The following is an 18,181-nucleotide window of genomic DNA, read 5'->3' as shown; positions in this document are numbered from 1 at the left end:
CTGCACATGAAAATAATTTCATTCCTGCTGGTCTGATTGCAATGTGCTTCATCTTCAGGTAGTGGTGATCACTGGAGTTATATGTTGCAAGGTGAAAGAGTGTCCTGTTCCAAAATCCATGTTCCAGTTAATGAGCAGCGTTTTGGAGATGTTCACATTATGATTTAATGTGAGGTTGAGTCTTCTGAAAAGTGTCCTTGGCCTACCAGGAAGAGCCAAATTGTGCAGGGATTGTGGATTGTATTGTTGTTTGTCTTGTGCACAAGCACAGCAGAAATCCTAGGATGATAGGTAATGGAATTGGAAATGAACACTTTGGCTGGATCAAGGGGACCAGGTTTTTCACAAAATTAAATTCTTAACTAGGAATGGTTTTAAAAAGCTTCAGCAAAGAAATGGAAGTCATTAGTTGTGACTTCATTGAGGCAGATTTATCTTCACACAGTGGGCTGTGCTTGGTGCTGCAAGGCTCTGCACTGCACTGAAGCTCTCCTCACCAGGCTGTGCTGACTCCTTCACTGTTCCCCTTCTCCTGTCTCTGTCACACTGTGCTTTCTGTAATGATGGTGATGACATCATTGCTGGCTTCTAGAACAGTCTGAAAAAACTGCTGCCCGTCCCTTTTTAAATATTAACTTCATGATGCCCTTGAAGTTACTTTGAGTGCAGAGGCTTTGATGTGTATGTGCAGTGTCAGGAGACTGGAGAGGCTCTTACTGCACACCTGTAAATGCAGTGTGTCTCCAGAGGAGCCTGTTTTCCCTCTGACTCCAGGCAGGGATATTGTCTATAGCAACACTGCCTCAGTTTGTCCCCATCACAGCATTCATCCAAGGCAAAGAGCCATTGTGGATCTGTGTTTCATAACCTAAAACTTCTAGTTGTTTGCAGCAATAACAGCAGCATCCAGACTGATTTGGGGGCAGCACATGTGCTAAAGCAGCTTTCTTAGGGAATAACCAGGGTAAGGCAGGAGCTCTCTTTGAGGCTCCATTTCAAATGTCACTTGCTGATTTTGTAATGGAAACTATGGGGACACTTGACACTGTTGATTTAGACATTGTTAGGTTGGCTTTGCTGTTTGAATTGCTCCTTTTTTTCGAGGGTTGGATTTATGAGGTGGGTTGAAACCTCCAGTTTCAGCTATTTCAGCCCACTTAGTCAAGATAATGCTCACATTGTGGGGACTTGACAGAGGGACAGGCTTGGGCTGAGAGGAGGAAAGCTGGCCAATTCCATCTACTCCAGGCGTGGGCAGGGACTGCACAGCAGGGTCAGGAACGTTCAGCTGGGCAACTTTGGGAAGCTCTTGGCCAACTCAGCTCACCTAAGTGACCTGTTCATCTGACTCTGTTTCCCTGCTCATCACTGCAGGGGCAGATGAGGTTTCTGAGGACTGCTGCTAGTTGGGAAAACCACCCCAACTAGAGGTTAACACAGACTTTACTCAGTGTGTGAGCACTGTCCAGCAGTGGTGTCTGCAGTGTGTCTCAAAGGCCACATGAGACTTGCATAGCCAGGTTTGTGTGCTGTGCTTGGGACATTACTCCTGCAGGAGCTGTGGCACTGTTTGCTTTTGCAGTTGCATAACACAAACTCTGGGTAGGATTCCTTGGCTCACAGCGTGTTGGCATTTCATGACTCTGAGGAAGAGCAGCAATTCTCATCACTTCTAGGGACTGAATGTACTTTGTGCTGGGGACTGCATGGGCTGCTAGCTGCTACAAATGTGAAAGTAACATGGTGAACTTAGCTAATTGGGGTTTAATCATTTGGGTTTAATGTAATCAAAAGTTCTCTGTGTTTTAGCCCCAAAGATTTTTCCTTTTTTCAGTCCAAATCACTTACTCATGGTATTTACATTTAGAAAATTGATCTTGCTAAACTGTTTGGAAACCAAGGAGAAGACCCTATAATAAGTTCAAACTTAGCTTTGATGCCAATTGAATTTAAGTGTCTTGTGCTACCACAAATTATGATTGTCTGGATCTTGTAGAAATGCATGTAAATCCCCCTTTTTATTCCTCTTATTCCCTCTTTTACTTAAGAAAGCAAAGAATAAGCTGCTGCATCCAGACTGAGAATCATCTGAAATCTGAAATTCAGTTTCTGAGTTTTGCTACCTGCAATAGACTAGTTATAAGTACAGCATCTGATTAGCCTTATATTGCTACTTAAAAACCTGTAACTGGAGTTCTTTACTTCCTGCCTTGGCTGATGATAGCACAAATGAGTGATTTCTGATCTCTTCCTTGTGTATAATTCTGACCTGTTTATGTATTTCTTATTGTAGCTTTTACAAAGCTGATCACAGTAAATGGCCAAGAATATCATCTTCAGTTGGTTGACACTGCTGGCCAGGTAAGTTATCTTTCTTTGAATCTTTCTTCTAAGTTATGACAGCAGGTATTGATATTCCTGTTGGGCTAAGTTGGTAGTGACTGTGCATTCAGAGGTGAAAGTTAACTTAAAAATGATCCTGTCTTGTTGTTTAGTCACTAAAGAACTTCTTCTGTAGTGTTTATTTAAAGGCTTTGGTTTGTGTTTTGTTACTGGGTTGAGTTCTTTTTCCCCCTATCTATTGAATGAGTACCTAAAAAAAGGGGAGAGGAAACTACCTTAACTCTGATGTCCATAAGTTCATCAGTAGCTTGAGTAATATTTACAGAGTAAATGAGCAGTCTTGCTTCAGATGAAAAAGGGTGCTTCAGTAAACCATGGGGAAATTTTTCATGGCTTTTTAGTATTTGTCTGCTCCAGCTCCACCACCATGACTTGTATCCATGGAGCAGTCATGGGGAGCAGACAGATCCATGTAGGTGGTACTCCCTGAGTTAGCAGTGAGCTGCTGCAGTTTGGCTGCATTCTAACGTGGTGGTTCACGGGTGTGTCTGTAGTGACAGGGAGGGGCTGAGGAGCAGGGAGCTCGTGTCCTGCAGCCTGCTGGGAGCTCTGGCAAGGGCAGCTCTTCTTTATTTACAGGTCCAGGGGTTCATTACACACTGCTGCTTGGCTGAACCCTGCACCAGAGTGCTGTGTCTGTTGAGAGACTCTATATGAGAGAAAAAACTCATCAGGGACCACTAATTAGACCCCTGTATTGTTATCCTAAATTTCTTTTTTTTTTTCTTGCTTACATGCTCTTGCCTTCCATGATCTCATACAATGCCTTTGGGTTTTTCCAAGCTATGAGTAGTATTAAACAATGTTAGTGTTGTAAAATATGCTGCCAGTACTTAAGGCTTTAAAGGATACCTGCTCATAGCTGGGATGTTCAGAGGGGTTTGTGGTGGTTTGACCAGGAAGGAGTGGGAATTCTGGGATGCTGTGGTCAAACCAATGGATGTTCTGAGTTTCATACTGACACCTGGTGTAGCCAGTGGGGTTTGGACACACCTCCGAGAATACACAGGGGTTAAAAGCAGGGCTCTGGCCCTGGGAGGCTCTCTTGGGACGTCGCGGCGAAGAGGTCAGATCTCTCCCCCGTCCAGCCGCTGCTGCTGGGCGGGGGAGGGGCAGCCACGTGGTAGGCCCTGGGCCTGGACAGAGATGGGAGGTGAGGAGGCCTTCGAGGATGGAAGGGTGGAAGATCCCAGAGAGTCAGCCCTCGGGCAGCCATTCCCCCCCCCCCCCCCCGGAGAGAGAGAGAGAGAGAGAGAGAGCCGGCGACACCGAATGTGATAGCAGCCGGCCCAGGAGGAGAAGGGGGGGGGAAGAGTGCCCGGCCGGAGCGGCAGCGTGTGTGGGAGTGCCGCAGCTCCGGGACAGAGACTGAAAGTTTTAACCCCTTTCTTTCATGATTGGGGCCTTGCAAAAATGCTAATCCTCCTCGAAGCTGAATAAGAAGGGAGATAAGAGATGAGATGAGACAAGGACCTGGCCCGAAGAACGTGGAGATGATTGAATGGGGAGAGATGATTTAGAGTGGCCTTTTGGCTGGACTTTTCTTGTGGCCATGGACTCAGTTGTTCCTGTGACACAGAGACTGCACTTAGGGGGAAGCAGTGGCTCAGAACCAGGAGGGTTCATCGTGAGGACCCCCCGGCCCCAGGGGGTTAGAAAAATATGGGGGGGACAGATGTCCCAAAGCAGAGACTGTGCCTTTTTGGAGTGAGACAAGGCATCCTTGAAAGACAACCCTAAAAGCAGCTCTGGTCCATGCGCAGTGGTGAGAGCACTGGGCATGGAAGGAAGATGTCACAAGTGGCAAAAGGACTCTTTTTTTTCCGGGCGGTGCCGAAGTGACAGGGAAGCACACGAGGTTTCAGTGTGTTTCCAGGGGAAGCCTATGGAACAAGAAGGACTCCTTTCCTCTTCATGAACTGCAGTTTGAGTATACTAAAGTGTGGGGCCAAGGCTGGGCAGTTGGTGATTTGGGAGAATGTATCGGACTGAGAAAGTCAGGTAGTGGGGAGGAGGAAAGTGGTTTTTTGTAAGGTCTTCAATTTTTTTCTTTTCCTTATAGTTTTTCCCTATTTCCTTGTAGTTTAGGTAATAAAGTGTTCTTTATGTTTAAGCTAAAGCCTGTTTTGCTTATTCCTGGTCACATCTCACAGCAGACACCAGGGTGAGAGCATTTTCATGGGGGGCACTGGCTCTGTGCCAGGCTCAAACCATGACAGGGTTCTAACTTTCTAGATATGTTTGGTTGCTTTCTTGGAAGAGAGCTGTGTCACTGAGGAATAGCCATGCTGTGTTTATAAGGTGTCAGCCCTTGGTGCTCAGCAGCAGCACGTGGAATCAATCACTCAGAGGTGTCTGAGCACAGCACTGGCCCAGGATTGCTGGCTGGGGAGTTGTGCAGAGGGGCAGGCTGAGCAGTGTGAGCAGCAGCAGCAGCTCCATAGGTGTCACTCAGTGCCATTGTAAGTGCACTTGCATTACAGCTCTGATTGTGTAGCATAGTGATAAGAGACAAATTCCTCTTGGAGGAGGAAATTGCCTTCTGGGAAGGCAGTGTGACTCACCACTAACATACCTCTGGTGCTGAGGATTGATTTAATGTTATACAGCATTGTGGAACCTAAATAGCTTCTTTCCCAGCCTGTGGTTATTTTCAGATTTAATTCTTCATGGAATGATATGAACTTTGATTTCTGGCACACAGGCTTAGAGGGGGGAGATGGTGTTGGGTTTTGGAAGGTGTGGCTTGGACAGATTTCTTTCTCAAGTCTGTCTTGCTTAATGGCCCATAGGGAGTCCTCATGTGCATACAGCACAGCAAGAATTGTATTGCAGATTTGTTAAATACTTTTGAAAACCTGGCTGTGGCCTGAAAAGTTGTAGCAACGTTGTTTTATCACTTGACAGATTTCTTAATTTGACCCATGAGTTTCAGTGAGCATAGCAGCTTGCCTTCCATCTCCTAACAAGCTAAAAATAAAGTCATGAATTAGGAACAGTTGAGATTATGGCACTTATTTTTCTTGGTATTCATCCTCTGTCCTGTGCCTCTTTACTTTTCTGGTTATTTACTGAGCTTTGTGCAGTTCAGTCCAAAATGGGTCTTGATACAGGGTCACAGAAGAGGGTTGTAAAAGGAAATCTTACCTAACACCAAATTCCAGCTGGGGCAGTCCTGGGAATTTCCAGGTGAAGTCAAGCCACTGCAGAGTTGGCACTTTCACCTCTTTTACACAGACTTAGCTCAGATCCCTTCTGAGTATTGACTTTGGGATTTCGTGTCCAGCTGGAGTGGCACTTGGCATTTCAGAGAAGATGGGGGAGGGCTGCCCTCAGTGTGTAGCAATAAAGGCAAATAAAGGCAGCTTTTGCCAAGTGTTATTCTTTCAAACTTTTTTTGGCTGGATCTGTGAAGTTGATTTATAAAGAGTTTTTCCTCTTTTGCTAGTGAGGGAAGTTTGATTCCTTTTGGGTGTCTTGGATTTAAGCTATGTGATTGCACTGCTCCATCTGTTCAGCCATGACAATAACAGAGAGGTTATTTGATCTTCAGCTAAAATTAACATCTTCAAAAGCATAGGTTTAACAAATTGAAAACTCCTACATTAGGAAGTATGGCTCTTGTCAAAATGGAAATGTTTCCTGGGAATGTTTGTTGGAACATTTTTTTAATGTTGGAATAATAGTATTTGTGTTGCATTATCTGCAATATATCAGTCTGTTTTGTTTGCCTATTTGGTCAGCCCCTTTTCTAGAGGGATAATAAATTCACTGAGTAAGTTTCTGGTGGTTTAGTCTGGTTTTCTGTTTATGTAAACACTTGTCCTATAATGTAAACTTACAATTGTCATAATGCAACTAATAACTGTATTTTTTGCATTTGATAAGCAAAGTTAGCCACAATTATTCACTTCCTACCAGATTCCTTTGGTAATTTAGATGTGATCAGTGTCATTTGAAATTACAAACTGCTAGATCCTGTTGTCAGCTGTTGAAATTAAGATTTTGAAATGTATCACCAGCAAGATAAGAGGCATAATTACTAATTAGTGGTGGGACAGAGTGGATGTTTTGTACTAATACAAACAGATAATTAAGCAGGATAAGAGGATTGAGAAGAGCTTCAGCTCATCCACAGTCTTAGAGGGAATAAACCATACAAGCTGTAGATTAAATTGTAGGGTATACAGATAGACTTTTAGCCTTCTCTAAGGCTAAAAGATGCTGCTTGTGATATTATGATAAAAAATTCTGAATGTACTTCCTATACAAAATGTCTTAGAGATGTGACCAACTTAACTGATGTTGATCTAATGGCATCAAGGTCTGAACTGTGTCACCCTTAATTTTAACTGCAATATTCCTTCCACAGGATGAATACTCCATATTTCCTCAGACGTACTCCATAGACATCAATGGCTACATTCTTGTTTACTCAGTCACATCAATAAAAAGGTAATAAAATCTGTTTGTATTCTTCTCTTTAAATAGTTTCTGGGTTTAGCTACTGCCTCTGCTGTATTTTGTGTAATTATTTCAATTAGTCTTTGTCCTTTAGAAGTATAGTAGGAGTGAATATTAATGTTTTTTCAGAAATGTTCCCTCGGACCCAAATGTCACAGACACTTTGCAGACTCATGTGCAAGGTACCATGTAAGAAATGAGACAGTGTTAAACTACATTGTTTTGAGGTGTAAGGAGTACAAAGGATCATTTCAGAAATGAGTTCATTGCTCTTGCATCAGATAGAAAGGCAGACATAAATACAAAGCTGAAGGCACTGTACATTTAGGTGAAGTACCCAAGTAGTTGCTCGATCCCTCCTTCAGCCTTGTGGCTTTTTATAGTACTGAGATTCCTTTGACTTCTTGTATTGAATTAACCATGGAAATACTCATATAAACAGTAATAGATGGCTTTTGGACTGTAAACCCTCTCCTGGCATGCTGCAGCAAATAATCCTCCCTGGAGGTTGTCCCAGGGTGTCCCTCTTGTCCTTGCTGTTCCCTGTGCAGAGTCCATCTTACTTGGAGTCATGCAGGACACATCAGCCTCTGTGTGGCTTTGCCATCCTCTGTTATCTCCTCCCTTCCTCTGGACATCTTGCTTTGTTTAAATACTGCTTATCCTTGAGTAGCTGTTGGTTTTCTAATATTGCACAACATCTTTATTAGGTCAGCTGAGTATTTTCTGAAATTTTTGTTTGAAGAAAGTGATTAAGACCTTAGACCTTTCAGTCTCATCAAGTAGGAGAAGTTGATGCTTCCTTTCTATTTTCAAGGCAGTTGATGAGCTTTTTACAAGTGCTGAAGTGTTTCATATATTTTCCTCTGAATCAAACAAAACTGGTCATTTCAAGCTCTTTGACAGACTATCATAAAATACAGGTAAAGCACTTGCCTGTTGGCTCTTTTTCCTTCTCAAAGGAAGGATACAGTCTGGTTACAAACTTCTGCTGCTTGCAAGGTCTTTAATGTTGAACAGATTTCACAGTTCTTCATTCTTGCTTTTCATCTTCAGTTCTGAAGTAAAGAAGGGCAAGCACATGTTAGGCTTTTATGTGTGTCTGGAGATACTAAACTACCAAACTCTCTGTGGGTCTGGGTTTTTCAGTGAGAGGTTCAGTGCTGGTGCTGGGTAACTTGTATGAAATAGGAGTCAGTATTCTCTGCCTGAGTAGACAATGCTTCACTCCTAAAGCAAATACAGAAAAGTTCACTGATAAATGAGTGCTGTGAGGACAGAATTGCCTTTGACTGAAACCAGTGTACATCACTCAGGGGATTTTGCAACCTGTGCTGTTCCCTGTTTGGCAGCTAAAGGGTTTGTTCTTTCTCAGCCACTCCAGTTGTTGCCTCATGATGTCTTGAGCTCACCAGGTGAAGAAATGAACATGTTTTCTGTGGGTACATTCAATCAGTTAAACCAAGTTATGGTAAAAATACAAACAGGACAGACTAGGTTAAGGCTGTAGGTCAAAATTCTTTTCATCAGTATTTATTCTTGATCAGTTTATTCCAAGTTTGTTGTTGTTGTTGTTTCTTAAAATTTCAAAGCATCCATGATCCTGTCTTGTTCAATTCTTTGTTCTGTATCAAGACAGGGTTTAGGTGATAGGAAGATCTTCCACAGTACTCTGTAGCTTTGATGACTTGCCCTGACAGTGGGATCACAGTCTTCATCTGTCCTGACTTCTGTCAAAGTGTGTATATTGATCCAAATATTGATCCAGCTGGGTGAGAGCTTTGACAGCAGACTTAACAGAAATGCTCTTTTTAAAGTTATCAGCTTCTCTGCTAACCTCCAGTGGGAAGTTTAAATAGGACTTGAATGAAAGCTAATGCCCTACATTTTTCATATTGCCAGGCTCTCAGCAGCAAGGTTACTGGAAGGCTTTTGCTCTAGTTCAGCTTAATTAAATTCCAATTTTGTATCTTGCTAGGTTCCATGATTTTGTGTAACACATTTATCTGACAGCTAGTAATGGGTTTTTTTTGTATTTCACACATTGAGTTGTTTGCTGTAACCCATTTGCTTGACAGAACTAGAAGGGACCTCTTACAGTCTCCAAATCTCTGTTTCACAGCTTGATGTGATGGTGCTATTTTTGGATTGGTCAGTCCTTGCTCCTTTTTGTCCTTGCTCCTTTCAACATTATTAATTTGGAAAGCTTTCTAGAACATTAATTGGTTGAGCCAATTTAATTCCTGGCAGTTCTTAGCAACTTGTTTCTCTGTCAGAATTGTGTTGCAGTTTAAGTAGCACTTCTCCTGTGGCTTCCATCTTGGTGTGTTAACAAGGATCAGCTTTTTATTTGTAGTATTTTCACTAAGAAAGGAAGGTACCCAAAGTGGGGCAGTGGAGAGCCCAGGTTCAAGAGCTGTGGTGTTTTTCTGGCTTAGCTGGAAGCAGCACACCTAACTGGGGAAAGGAAGCAGTGATTGTACTGTCCCAGGGATTCAGTTAGCCTGTGAGTAGGGTGCTAGGATTTTTCCCATTGCTTCAGACTGATAAACACTTTTGTGGTCTCTAGCAGATGGGTTTTGGTAGCATTTTTGTTCTTTCAGTTTGCAGGGTCACGTAGTTAGTTCTGTGTGTACTGATGCCTCTCAACTCTGTCACAGCCAAGCTCCATTTAACTCTTGTTTTCTTAATAGTTATCATCATCCAAGATGAGTTCTCAAGACTAGAATTTCAGTAATACTCTTTCAGCATAAGCTCCTTATGTCCCTAAAATCCTTTCATTGATTTCACATTTTTCATTGATTTCACATTTTCCCCAGTGTAATTTGTAGTATCCTACTTGAATTACCAGTAGCAATTTGTGGCAGACTAACTCACACTTCTATTTACAAAGAACTCATTTGCTTGATAGGATACACTGAAACTATTAGCTGAGCATGGAAAAGCTTTGTGTCCCACACAGCCTCAAATATTATTGCTGCAGTCAGACAAATTGGCCTGCTTGACAGAAAATCCATCTTAAATGTGGTAGAGCTTATTGTTCTAGGAGGGAGAGGTTTTGCTGCTTTGAATGGTGTTTTTAGGCACCAGGTCTTTGATTGCTCTGAGCTGGAAGTGTGTTTGATTGCTGCTCTATTTTTAAGGGTTTCAATTCTAATTGAAATGCAGTGCAAGTCAAGACACTGCCTGTAGCTAGCAACCTTGGAAACTGGGAAGTTTTTGGTCCCTTTTCTGTTGTCTAGTTGTGTCTCATCCCTGAGCCTCTGCCTCTCTTAAATCCAAGTTGTGCACTTCATGTACCAGCATTTTTTCCATGGTGTAACCAGAGGAGTGCAACATCTGCTCTTCAGCCCTGTTTATAGCTTGTTCTCAGAAGTACTGAATGTCAAATGCAGTGGATTTTGTTAGTGAGGTTTTTGACTTGATATCCTACAGTCCTGTCATCCAAACTTCACCTGTGTGGTAGGGGAACAGACAAAGAGTATTTGAATAATCACTGTTTCAGTGCCATCTTGCAGATCAATTTACTCACTTTCCATAGAAAATTAGAATTTTGGCTCCTTTAGGCTTTTACATAAATAAAACTTAGTAATTATGTATGAACTAAATGTTTTTTAAAAACAATGATGGAGCTTGCCTAACTAATTACTTTTTCTTCCAATTTGCTTTAATTTAACATACTCATCCAGGATTGTTGGACTGCAGCAGTTAAATTTCTCACTGCAGATACAAACCAGATGAGAGGTGGGAGGGACTTGGGGTGATTCTGTGTTAGATGCATCAGTCCTGGGTAATGTTATTTATTTCTGCAAATACCATAACTGGGGAGGTGTAAGAGTAGGCTCAGGCTGGTCTCTTGCTGCTGGGACCAGTTTGCTGTTGTTGCACAAACGGGTAAGACTTTCAGCATCTGTGTAGTTGTGCATACATAGAATAAGTTTTAAACACAACCTACATATGCATTTAATTGCTTGTGTATTGGGTATTGAGGATAAACATCAGAGTGCATGTGTGACTTCATCCCTTTATTTTGCAGTTTTGAAGTGATAAAAGTTATCCATGGCAAGTTATTGGATATGGTGGGAAAAGTCCAGTAAGTAGTGACACTTTCATCTCATTTCATTGCAGGCATGTTGCTAGTGCTTTGTTCAGTATACTGTAACTGTTCTGAAGTTCTGAACTTTCTTTCACAGAATACCCATTATGCTGGTTGGAAATAAAAAAGACCTGCATATGGAACGGTATGTGAACTCCAGAATGTGAGAAATGCAAGGCAGCAGCCTGCATTCCTGTGGCTGCACACACTGGGTTTGTTCTTGGCTTTCCAGAGCTAAAATCAAATTGTAGGTTAAAATAAGTTACTGGCAAAGGAGTTGTGTCCAGAATGTGAACTACGAACCATGAACTTCTGTTGTAATGTTGATTTTTGCTGTGAGGTTCCAGGGACAGTCATTAAACACTCTGTTTTTTCAAAGTAAGTAACAGAAGTGTATTTGTCACAGCAGCAATACCAGATGATATTACAGATTATGAAAACAAAGCAATACTTTGGGACAGCTGCTCTTCTGGGTCACAGAGCAGTTTTACCTGGCCCAGAAGTGCATTTGACAGCAGCCAAAAGCAAATGCTTTGGATCAGACTTCACAAGAATTCCTATTACAATGCACTTAAGTGCTTTGGTACTCTTGAGGTATTTCTTGACATATCAGATTCCAATTCTTCTGCAAGTTATAAGAAACATATTTTTCTTTCTCTGATCAGGGTGATCAGCTATGAAGAAGGGAAAGCTTTAGCAGAATCCTGGAACGCAGCTTTCTTGGAATCTTCTGCTAAAGAAAATCAGGTAATGGATTTAAGAGTCACTTTATTCAAATAGCAGTGTAATGGATGACTCACAGATCCACTAAATAAAGGAAGCTGAAATATTTGCATGCACTGTACAGATATTTTGTGGAGATGGAAGCAGAATGGCTGTCTGCACTCAGCTTTATGTACACAAGTTTTTCCCTGCAATTGTCAATGGGAGGAGGAAGTGAAGAACTGAAAGTTCAGCTTCACTGCACATATCAGAACACTTAGTGACAAATTAAAACTCACATCCACAGGGTGGGTGGAACAGGGTCTGTTACCTCAAACAGGAGTCACTGCTGCCAGAGCAGTGGGTTGGTGTCAGAGGATGAACCTCATGTTTAAGGTGCTGGGCAGGCTCAATCTCTCTAATGGGGCAATAATCATTTTGTCTGATGTTTATGGTCAACAATTCTGCAAGTTATTTGAGTAAAGTTGGATTTTTTTCCCCTGAAAGAAAAACTTGGATTATATTTTGCCAGCTGATATGGAACACTTGGAGTTAGTTTATCAGTATTTGTTTCTGGCTAAGTCTTGGATTAACCTTGTCAAAACTGGCATGATGGAAGCATGAAATTTCCCAATATCTTCTCTGTATGCTGGAGAGCTTCAAATGCATACCAAATAAACTGACAGTGTAAAGAATAAACCTGTTAAAAATGTCTGATCTTTTTTTCCACCCCTTTATTTTAAATAACTTGTGGATTAGGCAAAGCTGTTGCCTGTGCTCTTTTTCATTTGGCATATGTTCACAATGTGCAACACCACAGCAATTCATATCCAGCAGAAGAATATCTTACTGATAAATTTTCTGGAGTTTTTATTGCTCTTGAACCAAGAAGAAAAAAGTCATGTTTATGTGTTTAAATCAGCTACAAACTTTGTAGGATGCTTGGTATGCCCTGTGTGTTAACTTGCTGCAGTGACAAAGTCCCCTGTACTGCCATGTATTTGTGCTCCTGTATTAAGTGAAGCTGCCAGTTGGAGTTTATATATCAAACATGGTACCCTTCAGGGAAATCAAAATGGCAATTGTATGTCAGATACTCAGAATCCTGGACAGTCTGTACAAATCCCACCAGAAGAATTCAGAAGTCCTGTGCATTCTGGCTGTCAAAGGTCTTCCTTTCTGCAGGACCCTTCAGAACAGTGATCACAGGTCACTGTGAATTCCATCCCTCTGCATTTAGCAGCAGGTTGTTAGGGGCAGGTGCCTGAACACAATTCCTGCTTCATGCCTGCTCTATAATACCGTTGGTAAATTTGCCCATTTTCAGAAGTCTGGCAGATGAGATGTCACTTCTGAGATGGGTTCTTGCAGCCTGCACCATCCTGCTGTTCTCTGGGTGTTTCCTTTGGAGGCTGGGCATGTGTGGAGTAAAGTGTGCAGGAGCCCAACACTGGCACAGCTGCCTCAGTCTTCTCACACATCTCCAGCTCTGAAGAGGTGGAAGATTGAGTTTAGAGAGCCAAGTGTGGAGTCTGGAGCTGTGGGGTGCTGGGGGAAGAGGAGACACCAGGCATTGTAACATCCCTCCCTGTGAGCTGGACCAGGAGCACTTCTGAACTCATTTGGGTTTTCTCCTCCAAACCCTAATGTGACAGGACCAAAAGAGCTGATACATGGACTTCTGTCAGGACAGGGCATCTTCTCTTCCTCTGAAGCTGTGTCTGCTCTGGAGGTGGGGGGAAAAGGGTTTGTTTTGCATTTGGTAACAAGCTGTGTTGTCATTTTCCTGGTACTGAGTGTTCACCTTATGTAAGCCAACATTACTGGAAAGAGAAGACTGTTGGCACTTTGTGCATTGAGGTTCATCCAAATAATCACCTGTACTGGCTTGGTACTGCAGATGTAACTTGACTATCCAGATTAATTCCAAACTCCTTCCAAAAGTGCTTCAGCTTCTGTTTGCTTAACAGAAAGCTGGTTTATGCTTAAGGCATGAGCTAAACTGGATGAGGGATTTGGAACTTGAGCAGAGAGTTCAAAGCTTCTTGACTGAGGGTATATCTGTTAATTCTCTCTGAAACCAAGCCCATGTGTACTTGGAGGAGTTGAAGCAGAAATGTGACAATTTCTAGTGCCTGGTCTGAGATGGGATGTGTACATGATGTTCTTCATAGTGGTGAGGAGAGGGAATCCCTGATAGCAAAGACTCTTTCCACCTTTTCTATCTTCCTGCTTTGTCCCCCCCAAAAATCCTTTTTGGAGCATCTGTGATAGTCCAAGGAGCATAACTCAATTATACTGGACAATTAAAATAGTTCTATAGATTAACTTAAACAAACCATGCATATTCTGCCGAGAGTTATCAAAAGATAACATGTCCCAGAAGTGGCATGACTTGGAGTAGATGGAAAGTGAGAGAGGCAAAGATTAAAGCTGCAGTGATGATAAATGATAGTGGCTGGCAGGAGTTCTCAAGGTCAGATAGAATTGAGTATGTGCCAGCTCCTGCAGAGCTGGGTGACCTGGTAGGACTTTGGGAGGAGCTTGCATCTCACCAGCACACCAGTCATCAAGGGAAATCCCTGGGCTTTGGGAAGGCAATCCTGACAATGGAAGAGACCTCTCTGAGATGACTGCTGGGCTGGTACTGTCATGTCTTCTCAAGCTGCTTAGTTATTACCAGCCATGGTGCATTGCTTTGGCTAACATCAGGAACTTCAAGTCCTTTCCTGTGGAATTCCCGATGCAGTGTCACCAAGGCTGTGGTGGAGTGCTTCATCTTAATCCCAGTGCAATAACATCACTCTTGGAAACACAGCCAGAATCCAAAGTGGTCTTAAACCCAAGTGAAGCTGGAAGCCAACTTCTGCTGGAAGAATTTAGGAAGTAACAAGCAACTAAATTGTGTCCATCCAGTTATGCAGAATGCATTAGATAAATTGCAGAAGGAGCAAGGAAGTAACAAAAAAATTAGCTTCTTACCAAAATGGAGCTCTCTTAAAAAGCAGTTGCTTGGTTGTGCTGCTTTTTTCAAGGGCAGCTTCATCTTGGAGCTCAGAGGATGCTCTGCTTAGTAAATGCTTCACAGTAGTTTGGAATCCAGGGATCTGACATGTTTGAACTGGCAAAGGATGGGGGGAAACAACCCTCTTTTACCTGGCTATTATTAACTGTGCCCAGTTCTGTTCTAGGATAAACCAGTAGTGTGAGCAGCTGAGGGTTTCCTCTTTGAAATAATAAATGAGTTGCCAAAGGGTGACTCTGGCACTGTGGGCTGGATTTGGGTGCTTGCACCTTCCTGCTGCCTCCTGGCAGCACATCCCCAGCTCCCTGCCTGTGCAGGATCTGCCTCCTGAGCTGTGTCCTGCTCCCACTGAGAGCACATCTGCAGCAGCAGCTGAGCCTCTGGTGTCCTGTGGGCAGCAGGTGCTGCCCAGGTTGGCATCTCTGCTTTGGGAAAAGCCAGATGCCTTCCCGTGGGCTAGGTGTGACCCACATTCCAGAATTGGACCATATGGAGGCAGATGCATAGAAAGTCTGGCTGCATCCTTTATTCCTTGTCACAAAACATCTCCCTGTGTTGTTTAAAGGCTCAGTCTAAAACTCCTCAGCATGTTTGAGCTGAATGCCAAATTCCAAGGCTGTAGGACAGTAATTAAACCTTGCCAGTGAATATGTATTTTCTGTGAAATGAATTAACAAACCCTGTGAACTCCTACATCTTAGTGCTTCAAACAGCACATCTTTGACAGGCAATGTGCAGCTTTTTGGTTGACAGAGTAAGTTGTGGAGGTTTTTTAATGGGTGCTGTGAAACGTGGGCAAAAAGACTTTGTGTATTTAATTGAAGCCATTGAAAATTTCAGCTCCAAGGAAACAGGGGTGCAGTATGTTTGTAAATCAGTGCATCACCAGGTTTAGATTAAAGGAAGCTCTTCATTAGTGGAAGCAGTTTGATAGCAATTGCAGTCCTGGCCATGCTTCTCTTAAAGCCTTCATTTGCCCAGGAAATGTGTTGTATCATTACTGAACTAAACAAGTGTCTGCTGCCAGGTTCTGTTGGGATTCCAGGAAACTCCATTATGTGGAGAATACCCTATTTTCCAGCTGGTGAAGTACTTTAAATAGTTCCAGAGATTGTACTGTGCACAAACAGTATACATGTAGGAAACTAACATTAAGTCTAATCTTGTTAAGATTGCTGTGGGGCTTCAGTCAATGAGATTAATTTGGAAGTGATCCAGTTAAGAATTACATCTTGTGGAGGTGGAAAAACATCTGTTAAATCAGAATATGTAGCCATAAATCATAGGATGCTCTTCAGCCTGCTGATTAAAACCAACAAAACCCCCTTTTTATCCTTTTTCTATAATGAATATACTTTCCTGTGCTGGGAATTCCTGAAGTGGATGGCCAGAGGTTGGATCAGATGTCAGTGTGAGATGGTCAGGAGATCATTTCCAAGCTGAAGATTCACACACTGAAGCTCTAGTCATGCAGTTCAGGCTATTTAAAATGTAACCCCCTTTTCTCTCAGGAGGACTTTATCAAAGGATATTGCTCAATATTTGTGACAGTTCAGCTTGTGCTTTCTGCTGGTGTCCTTGCACTGTGTGTAATACAGATCTTACAGGGACAGTGAGAAAATCAGGAGTAGTAAAGTTACCCCTCATACTGAGCTGTGCCAAGTCAGTGTTAAGAACTGAAAAATCTGCTGCCTTCTGAAATTATTCATTATCTTAAAGATTCCTGACAGCAAACTGATTGGTTTATTCTCCAAAGCTGCACAGCATCCAGACCTTCTGTGCTGTCAGTCACTCAGGACAGACTCACCATGCAAAGCAAGGTGATTACAGTTATTAGCTTTGTTGTGAATCTGGCTCAGTTTGTGCCTGCCCTCCCTGCTGAGGATTGCTGGGGATGGGAGTTTGCACTTCCCTTTAAAATTACTGTGTTTGCCCTCCTCACTTTTTTGGAATAAGCATTGGATGTGTGTTTATCTGCTGATGTAGTTGATAAAACTGCTAATGTTTTTTGTTATTCTTTCAGTAAGTGGGCAGCCCCACCTTCCCTCCTAAACTTGTGCTCTCTCTTTGCAGACTGCCGTTGATGTTTTTAAGAGGATAATTTTGGAGGCAGAAAAAATCGATGGGGCAGCTTCACAAGGGAAGTCTTCATGCTCAGTAATGTAATTCCACTGCAGAACCTGAAAACACTGGGAATACATTCTACCTGAAGAAGCAAAACTGCCCATTATCTTTAAGGATAAACTATGCTTCTTTTTTTTTTTTCCTTTTTTTTTTTTTTTAAAATTTTTTTTTTCTTCTGTTAACCTGAAAGATAAACAGTTGGTTTGGAGCCTTTCCCTTCAGATTATGTTAAACTCTGACTCCTGTGCAAATGGCTTCACTTCCATTTTCAAATTTTAAGCAATCATATTTTCAATTTATATATTGTATTTCTTAATATTATGACCAAGAATTTTACTGGCATTAATTTTTCAGTGTAGTTTGTTGGTTAGAATAATCATCAAAATGATGCATATTGTTACACTACTATTAACTAGGCTTGGATATCAGTGTTTCTTTGTGTTAAATGTATACTTGTAAATAAAATAGCTGCAAACCTTAAATGTTCTGTTTATAATTTTTCGTTGATTACTCCATATCAACTTTTTTTTTTGTTTGTTTTTTTTGTGAAAAATGTTCACCTGCTGACCTTAAGAGAAGGCCTGAGATCCTTGGAGCCAATGGATTGTTTGACTATTGCTCGGGAAGTTGTTTGCGAGTGATCCCAAACGTTTTTGCTACTGGAACTCCAGGCTGGCCAAGCAGCTCTGCTTTGCTTTGTGCCCAGTCACGGGAAGGAGGGACAAGTGCCAGCTTTATTTGGAAGGGAAATGCTGGGTTTCAGTCAGAAGCTGCTCTGTGTTTTCCTCTGTAACCGCTGAGTGAGGGGTGCGCAGAGCCGCCCCGAGTTCCTGCGCTACGGACTGTGCACGCAGGCTTGTGGCTGGCAGTGCTGTCAGGATGGAGTGGATTTATCCAGGTCACAAGCTTAGACTTGTTAAGAGAACAAAAATGTCATTTAAAATAAATTGCACGTCCTGAACAAATCGGTGTGGGCTGTTTGTTGTGAATTCCTGTGCTCCTGGTAGAGGTGAGCGGCCTCCTGATGCCTGGCTGTGCAGAGTTCAGGGTTCCTGCACAGCTTTCCTGACCAGCTCCAGGCTTTTCCTTGCCTTTTGGACTGGGGGCTTAGCAAGCTGTAATCTTGGAAATAAACTCCTTACAACTATATATTTTAAAAATTGAGTTGACCTACTTTGTATTGAAAAGCAGAACAAAACCCAAAACAGTAAAAACAAACAAGGCTGATTTGAGGAACAGCTAATTAAATCAAGTGTTTTGCCTGCACTTTTGTGTTCATTTGAAAACTTAAATTTCCAACAGGAGTAGATAAGAAGAGAAAGTTGGAGTGTACTTGCAACCAGAATTAGCTTTTACCTTCCAGTCTG

At 42.2% G+C, this 18,181-nt stretch overlaps 1 protein-coding gene across 1 annotated transcript in view; it reads left to right on the top strand.

The window, feature by feature from the left end:
• RHEB (Ras homolog, mTORC1 binding) overlaps window positions 1-17,779 on the top strand; it is a 40,612-nt gene extending 22,833 nt beyond the window's left edge. The window contains exons 3-8 of the mRNA XM_064703862.1: window positions 2,294-2,361; window positions 6,776-6,858; window positions 10,904-10,960; window positions 11,061-11,108; window positions 11,629-11,710; window positions 16,764-17,779. Coding sequence (XP_064559932.1) covers window positions 2,294-2,361; window positions 6,776-6,858; window positions 10,904-10,960; window positions 11,061-11,108; window positions 11,629-11,710; window positions 16,764-16,856 — 431 coding nt within the window. The 3' untranslated portion in view covers window positions 16,857-17,779. The remainder of the gene's footprint in view (window positions 1-2,293; window positions 2,362-6,775; window positions 6,859-10,903; window positions 10,961-11,060; window positions 11,109-11,628; window positions 11,711-16,763) is intronic.
• The last annotated feature ends 402 nt before the right edge of the window (window positions 17,780-18,181 follow it).

Source organism: Zonotrichia leucophrys, chromosome 2, assembly GCF_028769735.1.
Source record: "Zonotrichia leucophrys gambelii isolate GWCS_2022_RI chromosome 2, RI_Zleu_2.0, whole genome shotgun sequence".
NCBI lineage: Eukaryota > Metazoa > Chordata > Aves > Passeriformes > Passerellidae > Zonotrichia > Zonotrichia leucophrys.
The sequence above is the reverse complement of the archived record's forward strand: the minus strand, read 5'-3'. Positions and strand labels throughout refer to the sequence as shown.